A 14,439-nucleotide genomic window follows, 5' to 3' on the forward strand; every position below is an offset into this window, starting at 1 on the left:
TGTTATATATATATATATATATATATATATATATATATATATATATATATATATATATATATATATATATATATATATATATATATATATATATATATATATATATATATATATATATATATATATATATATATATATATATATATATATATATATATATATATATATTTTGGTTCGAATCTATATTACAAAACCATATTTTGGCCATTTCTGAAACAAAAACATTGTACATTTTGCCCATTTCTCAAACAGATACATTGTACCAAAAATATTCATTATTTATACCATTTTCAAAGATAAAATGACACATGTATATCTTATAATTTTACAAAAAATTAAAACTAAAACAAATGATTAACCAACAAAAGTAATAACCAAAATACAAAATCTTGTAGGTCATCCAAAAGTTCTCTAATGTGATTTGTCACCGGTCATTAAACACCTATAATTTGAACCACATTTAAAACCAATTAAGATCATTAATAACAACAACATTTAATCTTTAGTAAAAAGAATGTAAAAAGATAAATGAGTAAATATATATTACTAAGTGATATAAAACATTTACTTACTAGTAATCTCATATCCCCTCTTGATGATCATGACGAATAGTATGCACATTATCACAAAAATTATTTTCTTTAGATGAGAGACATACATGTGTTGTAAAAGAGGGGGTATTGAAATTTAAATCTTGATTTTCATCACTATTAGAATCATGAACTCCATTGCTTGAAAAACCCCATTTGTTATCTCTACTAGAATCATGAACGTCATTGCTTGAAAACCCCCATTTGCTATCTCTACTAGAATCATGAACTCCATTGCTTGAAAACTCAGTTATGTTCGCAAATTTATATCCAAAAGATGAAGTAGAACAAGCTCGAACACAAGGTGTGACAACATGACCAATACAGAAACTATACAAGTCATGTTATGTTGTTGAAGCTCTTTCTCCATAAATTGTTGTTGTGTCACATTTTTTTAGAGAAATTTCTTTCACTCTCAGTTGCTCATTAAAGTTTAGAATCAATTGCTCAATAATGTTTATAATATATTGATACAATTTTATAACTATGAATCAAAAATGAAAGGAAAAGAATCTGTTGCAAGAAGATTGAGAGAATGTCCGATTAGAATACTTATGGTGGATTGTAATGAGGAATGTGTATTGCTTATTGAAACTAATGCAGTTATTACTCTTAAACAAGTCCCACGTCGATTTTTTCTCCAAATTATATAAAATATAAAGCTTAAACATACAAAGCTATTACTTAGTTGAAATGGTGTAACAATGAGTTTTAGAGGATCGGATTGTTGTGGTAGCTAATGGGTTTTGATCCAGAAATTTTTGTTCAATAATTTTCATATTTAAATTACCCTAATATTACATTAAAGTGGAATTTATAAAATTATTAATAATTTATAAAATTATTAATAATTTATAAAATAAAAATCAATTAATTTTAATTAAAAATGGTGTTAATGTAGCAGTGCCTCATCATTAATAAAGACCATAAAATTGGAGGGGTCAATAAAATAAAATAAAGTTAAGAGGAAAAAAAAACTAATTTTTAAAATAGATAATTAAACGTTAAAAACCATCAAAATAAAAATCAAAAGTGAATTTAAGTCTATTTTAATTTATCTAATGTAAAAGTAAAATGACCTTCTTGTCCTAATAGCTAAGACAGTAGTTTGATTTGTGTCAATTTGATAATAAAAAATGTATGTATTAGAATCAAACTAATATTGTTTTTCTGATTTTTGTCAAATTTTATCAATCACATTATCATCTCAAAGAGAAATTGAGTTGATAAAAACTCACCTAAAGGATATGTGTAAATTTACCTAGCAAAATTGAGAAGTTGAAAGAAAAAGATAATGAACCAAAAGGGAGTCAACTGCATAGCTACGAAGTTATCCATATTAAACTGTAGTATCATATGGCAAAAGTCGCGGATGAGACAGGGATGCTAATTTAAATTTGTTCAATAGAAGAATAAGCAATGAAATATTGTACATTGAGATTAATGGTGCAAAATTGGAAGAGATAAAATGGAGGTCTTTAATCATTTCAAAGGCTTGTCTGAAACTCTGAATGTTCAACGTTCCTTGCTGCCATCCTTTAATTTTAATAAACTCGGAGTCGAGGAAAATTTGGGACTAATTGCAGAATTTACTGACGAGAAAATTAAAAGAGTAATTTCGGAGGGTTGTTCAAAAATATGATTAATTGAATCGAATTACATTAAACTAAAAAAAAACTTGAACCATTCAAATAGTTATTGAGTTGAACCATATATTATAAAGAATCTAGTTAACTAAATTTAAGTTAAAAACCAATTTAAATTGTTTAACTAATTGTTTTTAAGAAAGAAGTCTGTTAAAATTAAGAAAAGTAAATTCATCATCGGATCGGAAGAAGTTTATTCAAAAGTATCTATCAACACATAAATTATTGTTCATTCTAGGGGTGGTAAAACGGACTGCTCGTCCCGTCCCGTCCCACTACATTTTAAGTTCGTCAAAAAGAAGGACGAGGCGGGAGTTGGGCTTAAAAATCTAACTCGGCTCGTCAAGGTGACGGGTTGGCGGGTGGGGGACCTACCGTCTATTTTTTATTTATTTATTTTTTCATTTTTTTAATAGATTAATAGATTTATTTTTAAATTTTAATTAGACTTTTCACTTATTTTTTAGAATAACTTTTTATAAAACATCTTTTTAACAAATTTTATTTAAAAAAATATTGTTTCACTAATAAATATATAAAATAGAATCATTAACCAGTATCACTAAAAAATATTGCATATATTCACTAATAAATATAAAAACTATATTTTGAGTATTTGATAATTAGGTTGGCGGACTCATCAATCCACCCATTTTTTTGACGAGTTTAAGACGGAGCAAGCTTAAAGCAGGACGAATTGAACGGGTAGACAGACACAAAATTGCAACCCAACCAACTATATTTTGACGGGTGTGCGGACCGGATCGGCAGACCACAACTCATTTCCTACGTGTTGCTTGCAAAATTGTAAAAAAAATTCTTCACAGATGGGAACCAATGAAAAACATAATTGAAGTTGTCGTGTATAATTAACAAGCAAATTTCACGTGATAAATAAAAATAATTGTATGTAAAAATCAATTATTAAACATGATTGCGGTATTAATTATTTTTATATAATTTATATACTAAAAATTGAAGAGCACCATTTCTAGTTTCATTATTCCACTAGATAATAATTCTATTATGGTTATGAAAATCGATTTTGTTATTTGTAACTACAATATATATATATATATATATATATATATATATATATATATATATATATATATATATATATATATATATATATATATATATATATATATATATATATATATATATATAAACTAATAATTGATTTTAAATTAGGTTATAATTAAAGACTAATAATAGACCAGTTTATAAATAGAAATTGATTCTTAACTAATTTAAAACTGGAATGAACCATTAATTCGATTCGGTTTAATGCAGTTCATTAACCACAAATAGTTTTATTTAAAATTGCATAGAGTTTAAAGAATCCGAATTCAGGTGATGTTAATTTTGACTTCATCTAAGAATTTTGGAGTTTTCAAGGATGCTTTTTTAGAGATTTATAATAGAATTCCATGCCAATGGCAAACTGGTTTACGGAGCAAACAGTTCATTTAAAAAACATTAATTTTAAAAATCGATTACCCGTCGAGGTTGATGGAATTTAGATCAATTTTTTTAATTGATTGCATGTACTAGTGCTGTTCAAAATCCCAGCAAACATAATGAAATCAATAGTGTAAAAAATTATGAGTCAGTGTGTCAAAGTTTTTTTATATTCATTTTTTTAAAATTAAAAGATTAATTTTGATATTTTATAGAATAAATTTATATTATTAAAGATTAAAATATAGTTAAAATTATAATTTTTTAAAAAAAATATCTTAAAAATATTCTTTATAAAAATTTATTTGAAATAGTTTCAAAATTAAGTGTTTGAAATTTTGATATTAAAAAAATCATTAAAAATGATGAAATACTTAAAATAATATTTAAAAAATAATTTTTCAAACTAAATTTTTTTTATAAATTTTTTTTATAAAATATATAACATTATAAAAATAATTTAAAAAAAAAATAAAACAAACAAGCTTTATATCGGACTTGCAAATTGCTTTTTTTAGAAGAAAGAGAGATAAGTGGTAGTATTCTAATTATGGTTGTGCATGGTTTTAAAATCAAAAACCATATTTTCTCAAAACTGGTTTTAGCTAAACCATTTTTTTACTTTATCCGGTTTTAATAGAACCGGGTTTTTTGTTAACCAATTTTAGCATGAGGTTTTGGGAACTGCATTTAAAGTTCCAAGCTTTGACGTACCAAAATCAGCAAAAGTGATTTATGATCTTCATCTAAAAGTATATTTTCTATCTTCATCTGAAGATGCAAAATTCTAAATCTACAATCATTATGAACATAACTCAATGCTTTAGAAACATCAATAGCAATATTGTACTAAACAACCAAAACTATGTGTCCTTAATTCCCTCCTATAAAAGAGAAGTGGAAAAAAAGTAAAATGAAAATTCATTACATCAAAAGAGTATGTAAGACTTATTTAGAAAATGAGAAGAATAACTAATTAGTGTAACCAACTAGTATATCTGAATTTGACATCTAACAATTTGTTCCTACTTCATGGTCTAGAGTTTCACTTCACTCCAAAACTCCAGAGATAGCAGATGATGAAGACTTAGAATAACGTTCAAGCAATGACAATACCTTAGCAGCTTTCCTTCTAAGGTGACCATCTCCATATATATTATTTCCAGTCAAGCAAACTAGCCGCGATCTCGCCGTCATTCCGTAGTATTCCACCATTTCCTTTGACACAAAAACCTTCTCCAAAAGTCCTAAAGCTTCCGCCTTAAGTGACTCGCTGCCCCAATTCAAAATCTCCAATAAAGGCCTCATTGCATTCGACTCATGCAACAAACGAGCGCCTCGATGGGGAAACTCCTCCAAAACCAATGTAGAAAGTGTTTGTATCGCTTCAAAAGCAGTTGCATGAACCTCTCCTTGTAACAGCTTTATCAAACCAGGTAAAGCGTCTGCTTCCAGAAGACAGAATGTGGTTGTCGCGCTGCATACGCTATCGTGCGCTGCGCATAGAGGAACGCGCGATGGTCTGCAAAACCAGCATCCGGTTGGTTTTGAAGCAACTGTTAGCTTTGGTGTGCTCATTGAAAGATCGCTGATGAAAGCTGCTGCTATTGCCTTTGCAGTGATTGAACCGGTGTTGAGAAAGTTTACAAGCAAAGGATATATTCCGCGTTTAACTAAGTCGCGCTGTGACTCAATATTTGTAGGATCCGTGAACCTGAAGAGTGCGCTGAGAGCGTGTTCTTTTGCCTCCATTTTGCCGGTCTTTAAAATGCTTATGATAGCGTCAAGTCCTCCCATTTCAATCAACTTTGAGGTTAGTTCTCGTTCTGATTTCGGTAGGTTGGCTAGTAAACCGGCTGCAGCCATTTGCACGTTATCGTTGTTATCGTTCTCAAGAAATCCAATCAAAGCTTCTAGCCTCCTAGGCTTGAAGAGGTATTCAACAACTCCTTCTGGTTCATGCTGAGAGAAAAGAAAGAGCAGGTTTATCGCAGTCTCTCGGATTTCTGAGTCAGAATCATCAAGAAGTGGAAGAATTAGAGATACACCATTGGCTGCAAGAACCGCTTTCTTCACTAAACCTGTCTCAAATTTGCAAATGCCAAGGAGAGCGCGTAGCGTAGGCTTTCGGAGGTTGTGGCCTGAATTCGTAGTCTGTTGCAAATGTAGCAAATTGGTGATGATGGAATCTAACTCAAGTTGTTTCCCTTCTCCATCAACAAAGAAATCAATTCCATCATCGGAAGAAGAAAGTTTCTCAAGAATTTCGGAGCATTTTATGGTAATGAAAGCCCTTGTCCGAGGAGAGAACATTAATTCTAGAATAAGAGGAACACCTCCAGATGAAGCGATAATTCCCTTGTTGGCATGAAATCCGGCTAATTTAACAAGAGCCGATAACGACAGGTCTTTCAATTCGATACTTCCAGACACCATTTCGATCAAAGGAGGTATAACTCCTTCCTTGCCGAGTTCTATCAAGTTTAAATCATCCAACTCCAAATTAACTATCGCTTTTGCCATCGACATTCTTGAATCAGGTTCTGCAAAGAGAACAAAAAGAAGTATAGTTAACATTCATCTCATCACAATAAATATACTGCAACTAGAAAACATTCCACCTTCTTACCTAGAATCATACGATCCGCTAGTGGCTTATGCCAGCCACAACTAGCAGCAGTGACAATGCTGCTTTCGTTTATTTCAAAAAGCTCCTTTAAAATCTTCTGCGCAACCTCGGCTGAATCATTTCCAGAGTCCTTTACAAGAGTTACAAGGAAGGGAACTGCGGTGTCATTCTCAGAAAGTTTTTTGCAAAAACATTGATTCCAACCAGATCGGTCTTGAAGCAACTCGTATAACAAATCAATTGCCGCCTTTGAAATGTTAGATTCGCTTTCTAAGCACGCAATGATGTGATCCCATCCTTCTGATTCAGCCAATTTCTCCTATAACATTTTGAACTTATATTAGTCTTCGCGTCACGTGTTTGACATATTCTAGTAGTATTGCAAGAAAGAAAGAAAAAAAACATGTTTAATTACCTTGTTTCTTGCATGACCCTCTACAGCATCTTTCAAAGTGATCAAAATCTTCATCTTCACTTCTCTGTCATTAGATTTCCCAAGGATCGAGATAACATTATCAGTAAGTTCTCCAATAGAGATCCAATCCTTGTTAATAGAATTCTCAGCTATTAGAGCCTGCATTTGGCTCAAGGACTCTTGCAGATTAGAATTCGATAACAAATTCTCCCTGATAGACCTTATCAGAAGGCAATAATTAAGTTCTGTCCACTCTTCGATCGATTGTCTTATCGGAATATTAGACTTCAAGCTAGTATCTTCAATAACCTCTTTTGTTTTTGGATCCGTCCTGTTTCCGTCGTAAAACCAACCTTCAATCGCTGATCTCTCACATGTTGTACCTGTGTTAAGGCTAACAGGATCAACCATAACCGCTCCAGTTATACAGCAAATGAACGAATTAAGCGGTTGGATATATTTCTCCCTCGAATCATATCTTTCTATCACTTGAACCCTTTCAAAGTATTGATTCTTAACCTCTTCGTAATCTCTAGCCGCGTCAGCTCTTGAGAGCAACTTAATGATCTGCTCCAAGATAACAAATTCTGCCTTTTCTTTCCTATCAGCAGCCTCTTCTTTTTCCTTCCTAAAGCTCGCCAACTCTTTTCCTATCTCGGACGGTTCCATGGGAACTCCAACCGCCATTGCAATCTCCTCGAGTATATCATTCGCGAAAGCCTGATCTTGCTTCTGATCTCTTAAACCTTGGTTCAACTTATCAACAATCTCAAGCTGAGATTGCGAAGCCTCGAACTCAACTCTTTGCATCTCATCTTGTAGCTTATCAACCTGATCAGAAATCCTCGACAGCACTTCAGTATTCGCAATCGACAGTGCAGCTAAAGACTTTCCAATATCCCTTGTAACTTGTTCAACTTCCTCAACTATCGAACGACACTTAAAGAGTAAGTAGAACCGGCCGCGATTCTTATATTTCTCGACCAAAGTATTGGCTCTTTTAACATCTGCTTCGAGGGACTCTAGACCAAATCTTGCAGGTTGAGAATCATTCAATTCCTGACGCTGTAACTCCTTTAATACTGGCTCGATATCGAATAGATATTTCGAAAGTGCCTTGAAACTCTCTTTACCGATAAGAACATCAGCTGCAGCATGAGCTGTTCTCAAAACTTGGTTTGTTACAACAGTTAGAATTGTACCTATTGGTATGAGTTCCAATCCTACCATTGTGTGAGGATAATAATTGGAAGAAGAGAGTGGTGGAGTTACCTTATAGAAGTTCCAAACCTGGGAGAGAATGTAGAACTAAGAAGAAGAGGTGGTTGTGAATGTTAATTTGGGAAGAGAAGACTTGAGCAAAAGACTTGGAAATTATGTAGCATTTTCTGATATTTGTGTGTTTAATTTAAGAGGTGAAGAATAGACTATAGTATTTTTGTTGAGTATGCATCGGTTTCAATTATTTAATGTTATATAACTTTTTTCAATTTGTAAGGAGGGTTTTACACGGTTTGAAGAAGGTTCAGACCAATCAGTGACACACATTTTCCTTTCCTCCCATTTTTAATGGGTCCATGAAACGTTGACACTTGGACTAGGAGCATTACCCTCGTAATTAAACCTGAAAATTCCCATATTTTCATATTATCAAAATTGTTTTTAACTAAAATTTGAATGAAATTTATAATTTAAAATTTTTAGTTGGAAAAATTGAAATTTCCTGTACGAATAAAATTTCTCGTATACCGGAAATTTTAAATTGTTTTATATATTTTAAATAATTTTGAAAATTTATTAATTGATATCAAAAATTTAAAAAAAATTCAATAGTGTTATTTATTTAAAATTTTAAACACTTAAGATTTTATCGACAATTTTGGATGGTCCAGAGTAAAAACAAATTTGTATAAATAGGGGGGTCACCTGCTGTTTGATAAAAACATCTCAAATTTCAAAGCAAATTTGTGCAGTACAATGAGTAAGAAAAAACTATCATCAATATTTCTTTAGCCATGAATGAGTTGTTTCGTGCTTTACATTGTAATCATGCAAAAGAAATGTAAAACACCCTTCAAATTACATATGAAGGTACAACTGAGGTAAATTTTGAAATCAAAGTCGGCAACCTACACTACCACAAAAAACACTTTTTACCACGGTTAGAAATGGGTATTAACCTCAGTTTCATATGCGAGGTAACAAAGGGCATCATAAAATATGCGCTTTTTTTTACCTTGGTTGAGGTTCCACCAAGGGGGAAGATTTAATGGTCATGAGTTTGATCCCCAACCATTGCAATTTTATCATTTTCATAACTAGATTGCACGCCTCACATTTTCTCTAAGTTTTAGGAAAAACCAAGGTAATAGAGTCAGACTTATTACCTTGGTTTAACATAATAAGCGAGGGAAAAAATTTGTTATTTTTTTCTATATTTTTATTTTAACCTATATTACAGAATCTTTTTTGCCAAATTTTGAAACAGAAATATTGTACTTTTTGCCCATTTCTGAAACATAAACATTCTACCAAAAATATTCATTGTTTAGATCAAATGCGGAGATAAAAGGAACACACCTTATGATTTTACAACAAAATTAAACAAATGATTAAACAACAAAAGTAAAAACAACAATGCAAATTATTGATCGGCTGCCCAAAAGTTTTCTTCTATGATTTGTAACCAGTCGTTAGGTACCTATAATTTGAACAATATTTGAAACCATTTTAGTTTAATCAACAACAACAATATTAAATATTTAAACCATTGATCTCAACAACAATAACAACAACAACAATATTCAAACTTCAATATCAACAACATACATCAATAACTAGAATTATAATAAATAATTTACAATCATGTGAATGTCACAAAGAATAACACTTACTTAAAGGGTTTTTAATCTTACGACTTTTACTTCTAAAAACATGCAACATATGGTATCCTTCGACATCTCTACATATTTGAAAAAAATAAATATTAGTAAAAAGAAGACAAATGTAGAATGAATAAATATATAGTACTAAGTCATATAAAATATTTACTTACTAGTTTTCTCATATCCCCTCTTGATGATCATGACGAAGAGCATGCATATCATCTGAATCATTTTCTTTAGATGAGAGACGTACATGTGTTGCAAAAAAATTGATCTCAAAATTTAAATCTTTATTATCATCACTATTAGGAATATGTTTTCCTTGTAGAATAATTGACCATCCCGTGTTAGAAGGATCAGTGACATACAAAACTTGCTTTGATTGGGATACCATAATGAATGGTTTGTTCATATCAGTTGTCTTTCGAAAATCAACCAGTGTGAATCCTAATTCATCGGTTTTTACACTAGTGTTACTAATCCACTTGCACTTAAATAAATGCACTTTAAAAGTAGGTGATCCGTTGTCGCACACGGGTCAAAAACAAGTTTAAAAGTGTAGTAAACTAGAAGCGACACTCAAATATCTCACAAAGACTCTTGAATGTTGTAACCAAACGAATGAAAATAAGGGGGTTTTTAAGGTTCTGAACTTAAATCGAAGATGATTAAAGGTAAAAACAAAATTGATATGCGAGGTAATATACTGTATCGTTTCCAACTTATCACCGACTCTTATAATTTCAATTCCCTAGCGGATTCGATCCCATTCGATTACAATACCCCCTGACAAGCGCAATTGGTATCATATGATGTATGTTTCTAATTTTCGAATTCAAAAAACGGATTTAAGCAGACGCGAATTAAGCCAACGCGACTAGATCAAACATGATAACAAAAAAGTTACGCTAACGTGATTATAGTTAAGGATCATACAAACAATCGAATTTAATCAACTTTATCCTATAAGAAACAATCGAATTAAGCAAACGAAAGTAATCGAATTAAGCAAACGAGTTTATAGGAAGAATTGAAAAGAAATCGAAATTAAATTGAAATTAATAAAAACCTCAAAGTGGAATTCGAATACAGCAGACCAACTCTCTGGGAATTAGCTTTCCATGGTATTCGTATGCCCTATTATCTATTTCATGAATAATGAATGATAAATCCTAAAACTACTAAGTTGTTTAAGTAAAGCAAGGGAATTCGGGCCTAATAGTAACCGACCTGAAAAAATACAAAATCGGCCAAAAAATTAAGTATTTTCTTAAGTCTGAAACTAAAACGAATTATTAGACCCTTCTTCATTCTGGGTCAGTTTCTGACTTCAACATGAAATTTTTGTCTTATCCTCTCAGTTTTCCAACGCATATTAGAACGCATCAATTCGATCCTCGTAGCTCAAGTTATAATCTACATAGTAATAAGGTATCAAATAATTGTTTATGCTGAAAATAAAGTACAAAAATAAAATAAAGACAAAAATAAACTTAAATATAAAAACACACTAAAATAGTAAAAATAATAGAATAAACTATAGAGTTGCCTAAACAGAATAGTAGAAGAATGTGCATTAAAATGCACTGATCAAATTCCCTCACACTTGGACTTATGCACTCCGTGCAAAATTATAAATTCAAAACTTAAAACAGAAAAACAAGAGCAAAACAAAACATGCAATTCCTAAGGTTCTCAGGATACAAAGTGCAAGCAAAATTCTAAGTCTAAGTTTCAAGAAAATTACATTATTAAGTAACTCTTTTGTGACATTCAAAGAGTACATCAAAAACAGCAAGATCATCACAAGATAAAATTCACTCAACTCTCAAGTGTTTAGGTTGATTGTTTACACTTAAAGCACAACATGAAAATTAGCACTACCATAAGCTTGAAAAGACTCTAACATCCATAATTGAATTACATATACATAAAGATCAAAAGGACTTTTATTAGGTTGTAACTTGGTCAGGATATGGGTGAGATAAATCCTAAGGGGTACTAGGCTAAGATTCAAAGGAAGAAAAGAAACATGAAAGAACTTGCGGGAGTTGAACTACATTCATCCACTTTCAAACAACAACTTTCCGCTATTTTTCTTCTCTTTTATCTTTTTTTTTCTTTTTTTTCTTTTTTTTTCTTTTTCAAAAGGAATATGTAATGACATCCTTCTTTGCTTTTTCCACTTTTTTTTCTATTTGTTTATTATTTTCTACATATATATATTTTTTCATTTTCTACCAACTTTTGAATGAAATATCACAACTATAGTTATTCAATCCCACACAACTCCAAACAAGACTCTTTCAACCCTATGAATGGGCGATAACATTGTTTTTCATTTTCAGGCTTGTAATGAGTTTAAACAAAGAATAGGATAATAGGCTCAAGGGATTTTCAAACAAAGGATGATATTATTTAGGCTTGACTTTTTGGATAAGTGGCTAAAAGTAAAACAAAACAAGTTGTCTTTATCATATCAGTGTGCACAAGTAATCAACAGTTTTAGAAAGAGTAAATTCAAGTTCTAGAGACTAACAAACATGAGTGAAATCACACAAGAAAGAAAGAGATGGATTTTTAAATGTTATCCATTAAAAGACTCAAAATATCACAAGGTTAATTGATCTACCACAAATGATATACAATTTAGAGTTTAGTCCTACATATCATACTAAGAATTCACAAAAAGAATCAATCACATCACACCACAATTCTTTAATCAAGAGAACAAAAAAAATACTCACAATTGTAACTCAAAAACCACAAGAAAAACATGCATTTTTTTCATGTAAGAAAACAAAAAAAAACAAAGAAAGTGAATGAAATAAAACAAAGTAAATGGTTATCTCCCCCACACTTAAAACATAAAATAAGAGTGAGAGAAAGGAAAGAATACACTCGGGGAGTCAAGGCGGATAAATGATCGCATAAGCAGCCTTTCCCAAAGAGAGCTCTTCTACAGTCTCTCCTTCCAAAGTGGGGCTCTCATGGAGTAGCTTTGGATAGTGTCGGTTGACCTTGAAATTTTGATTAATGTCTTTGCCTTGTATTCCAGGATCAAAGAATGATCTTCGATAAGTAAAAGTGTTGAATGGGCATGTGAAAGTGATCTCCTTTTTTACAATATCAAAAATCAAAGGATTACGGGGTTGCCTCACTACTTTTGTTCCATCTTTAAGTGAGATTATATGCATAAATATGGATGGGATAATATCATGAGTGTTAGCTAAGATCCATCCAATTCCTTTTTTATGTTCTCACTTAAGTTGAAGCTTTGATGAATAATATAAATCCTCATGAAGTGTTTTAGGCTCTAAAGGTGGTTGTTCAATGGAATGTATGTTTGGGGCAGTTGGGATGTCAAGAGCTTCAGCTATATAAACAACTTCATTTACACTGTCACCCTGCAAGGAAGCATCAATCTCAGCACAAACAACACAAAGGTTAGTGTTAGTACATTCATAACATGAGTAAATATCATCAAAACCAGAAAGATTTGGAAAATAAACTGAAAACAAATCAGAATAAGCTTCATCAACAAACTTCAGAAAGAAACTCTCTTTGAAAAACAGAATGCTCTTCCTCGTCAATCTTATTATTTTTTAGTACTCTTTGTGGGAAAGGTATTGGTGGTACATACTATTTTTTAGCCTCAATAACAATAGAAGGTTCAGATTTATTTTCAGGTGTTCCACTAACAAATTTTTTATTTTTTTCTAGGGGTTTGTTCTACAACTTTTCGGTCCTCAAGGAAATTGCACTCACATTAGAGCCTTTTGGATTATGTACTGTTTAGGCAGGTAGTTGGTTTGATCCTTGAGCTTTTTGCATAACATTCATTAAAGTGGCAAGTTGTCCAATTTGTGTTTGCAAAGTCTGAATATTAGAATTTGTTCGCTGCTGAAATTGGAGACTATTTATAGCCATTTGCTGGACGAGTTCCTCTAGTGAAGGTTCAGAAGGTGAATATGTGGTTACTTGTGGAGGGTTATATGGTGGTGGTGGTGGCAGGGGTAACATCAATTGTTTCACTAAAGAGGTAAGTTCATCAATTCTGGTTTCTAGAGCTTTGTTGGAAGAAGAAAGTTGAATCTCATTCACACTTTTTGCTTGGACCATAGAATTATCCCTAGTTGTGAACTGTTGGGAGTTGAGTGACATGTTCTCAATCAAGGATTTGGCAGCAACTGGAGTCTTATCAACAAGTGCTCCACCACTAGCAGCATCTAAAATGGTTATGTCTATTGATAGCAATCCTTCATAAAAGTATTAGATAAGTAACTGCTCGGTAATCTGGTGTTGGGGACAGTTGGACATTAACTGTTTGAATCTCTCCCAGTATTCTGCCAATGATTCATTTCCCTATATAATACTACATATATCATTTCTGATTGATGCATCTCTGAAGGCATGAAAGTATCTTTCTAGGAATACTTCCTTTAAATCATTCTATGTTGTAACAGAATTTGGCTCAAGATAGTATAACCAATCTTTTGCAGCACCTTGTAGTGAGAACAGAAATGCTCTCAGCTTGATGTGATCCTATGTGATTCCTTTAGGTCTCAAAGATGTAACACACAACCTAAAATTCCTTCAAATGCCTATGCGGATCCTCACCTGCAAGACCATTAAACCTTGGCAATAAGTGCATTAAACCAAATTTCAATTTGAAAGGTACATCAGCAATAAGATATTTAATACATAAAGAATTATAATTAACATTATGAGCAACAAGTTCTCTCAGAGTTCTTTGGTCAGCCATGTTAAACTCAACAGAAAAAAAATCAACAAACAATGAGAAAACACA

General features: G+C 31.7%; 1 protein-coding gene across 1 annotated transcript; it reads right to left on the reverse strand.

Annotated features, from left to right (window-relative positions):
* Window positions 1-4,511: 4,511 nt before the first annotated feature.
* LOC127092390 (U-box domain-containing protein 44) lies at window positions 4,512-8,211 on the reverse strand. Its single transcript, XM_051031251.1, has 3 exons — window positions 6,745-8,211; window positions 6,330-6,648; window positions 4,512-6,243 (listed from the first exon to the last, which is right to left on the reverse strand). Exons 1-3 carry the CDS (start codon window positions 7,972-7,974, stop codon window positions 4,751-4,753), a joined length of 3,042 nt encoding a protein of 1,013 aa, XP_050887208.1. The 5' UTR covers window positions 7,975-8,211; the 3' UTR covers window positions 4,512-4,750.
* Between the last annotated feature and the right edge of the window lie 6,228 nt (window positions 8,212-14,439).

The sequence above is a fragment of the Lathyrus oleraceus genome, chromosome 6 (assembly GCF_024323335.1).
Source record: "Lathyrus oleraceus cultivar Zhongwan6 chromosome 6, CAAS_Psat_ZW6_1.0, whole genome shotgun sequence".
NCBI classification, from domain to species: Eukaryota; Viridiplantae; Streptophyta; class Magnoliopsida; order Fabales; family Fabaceae; genus Lathyrus; species Lathyrus oleraceus.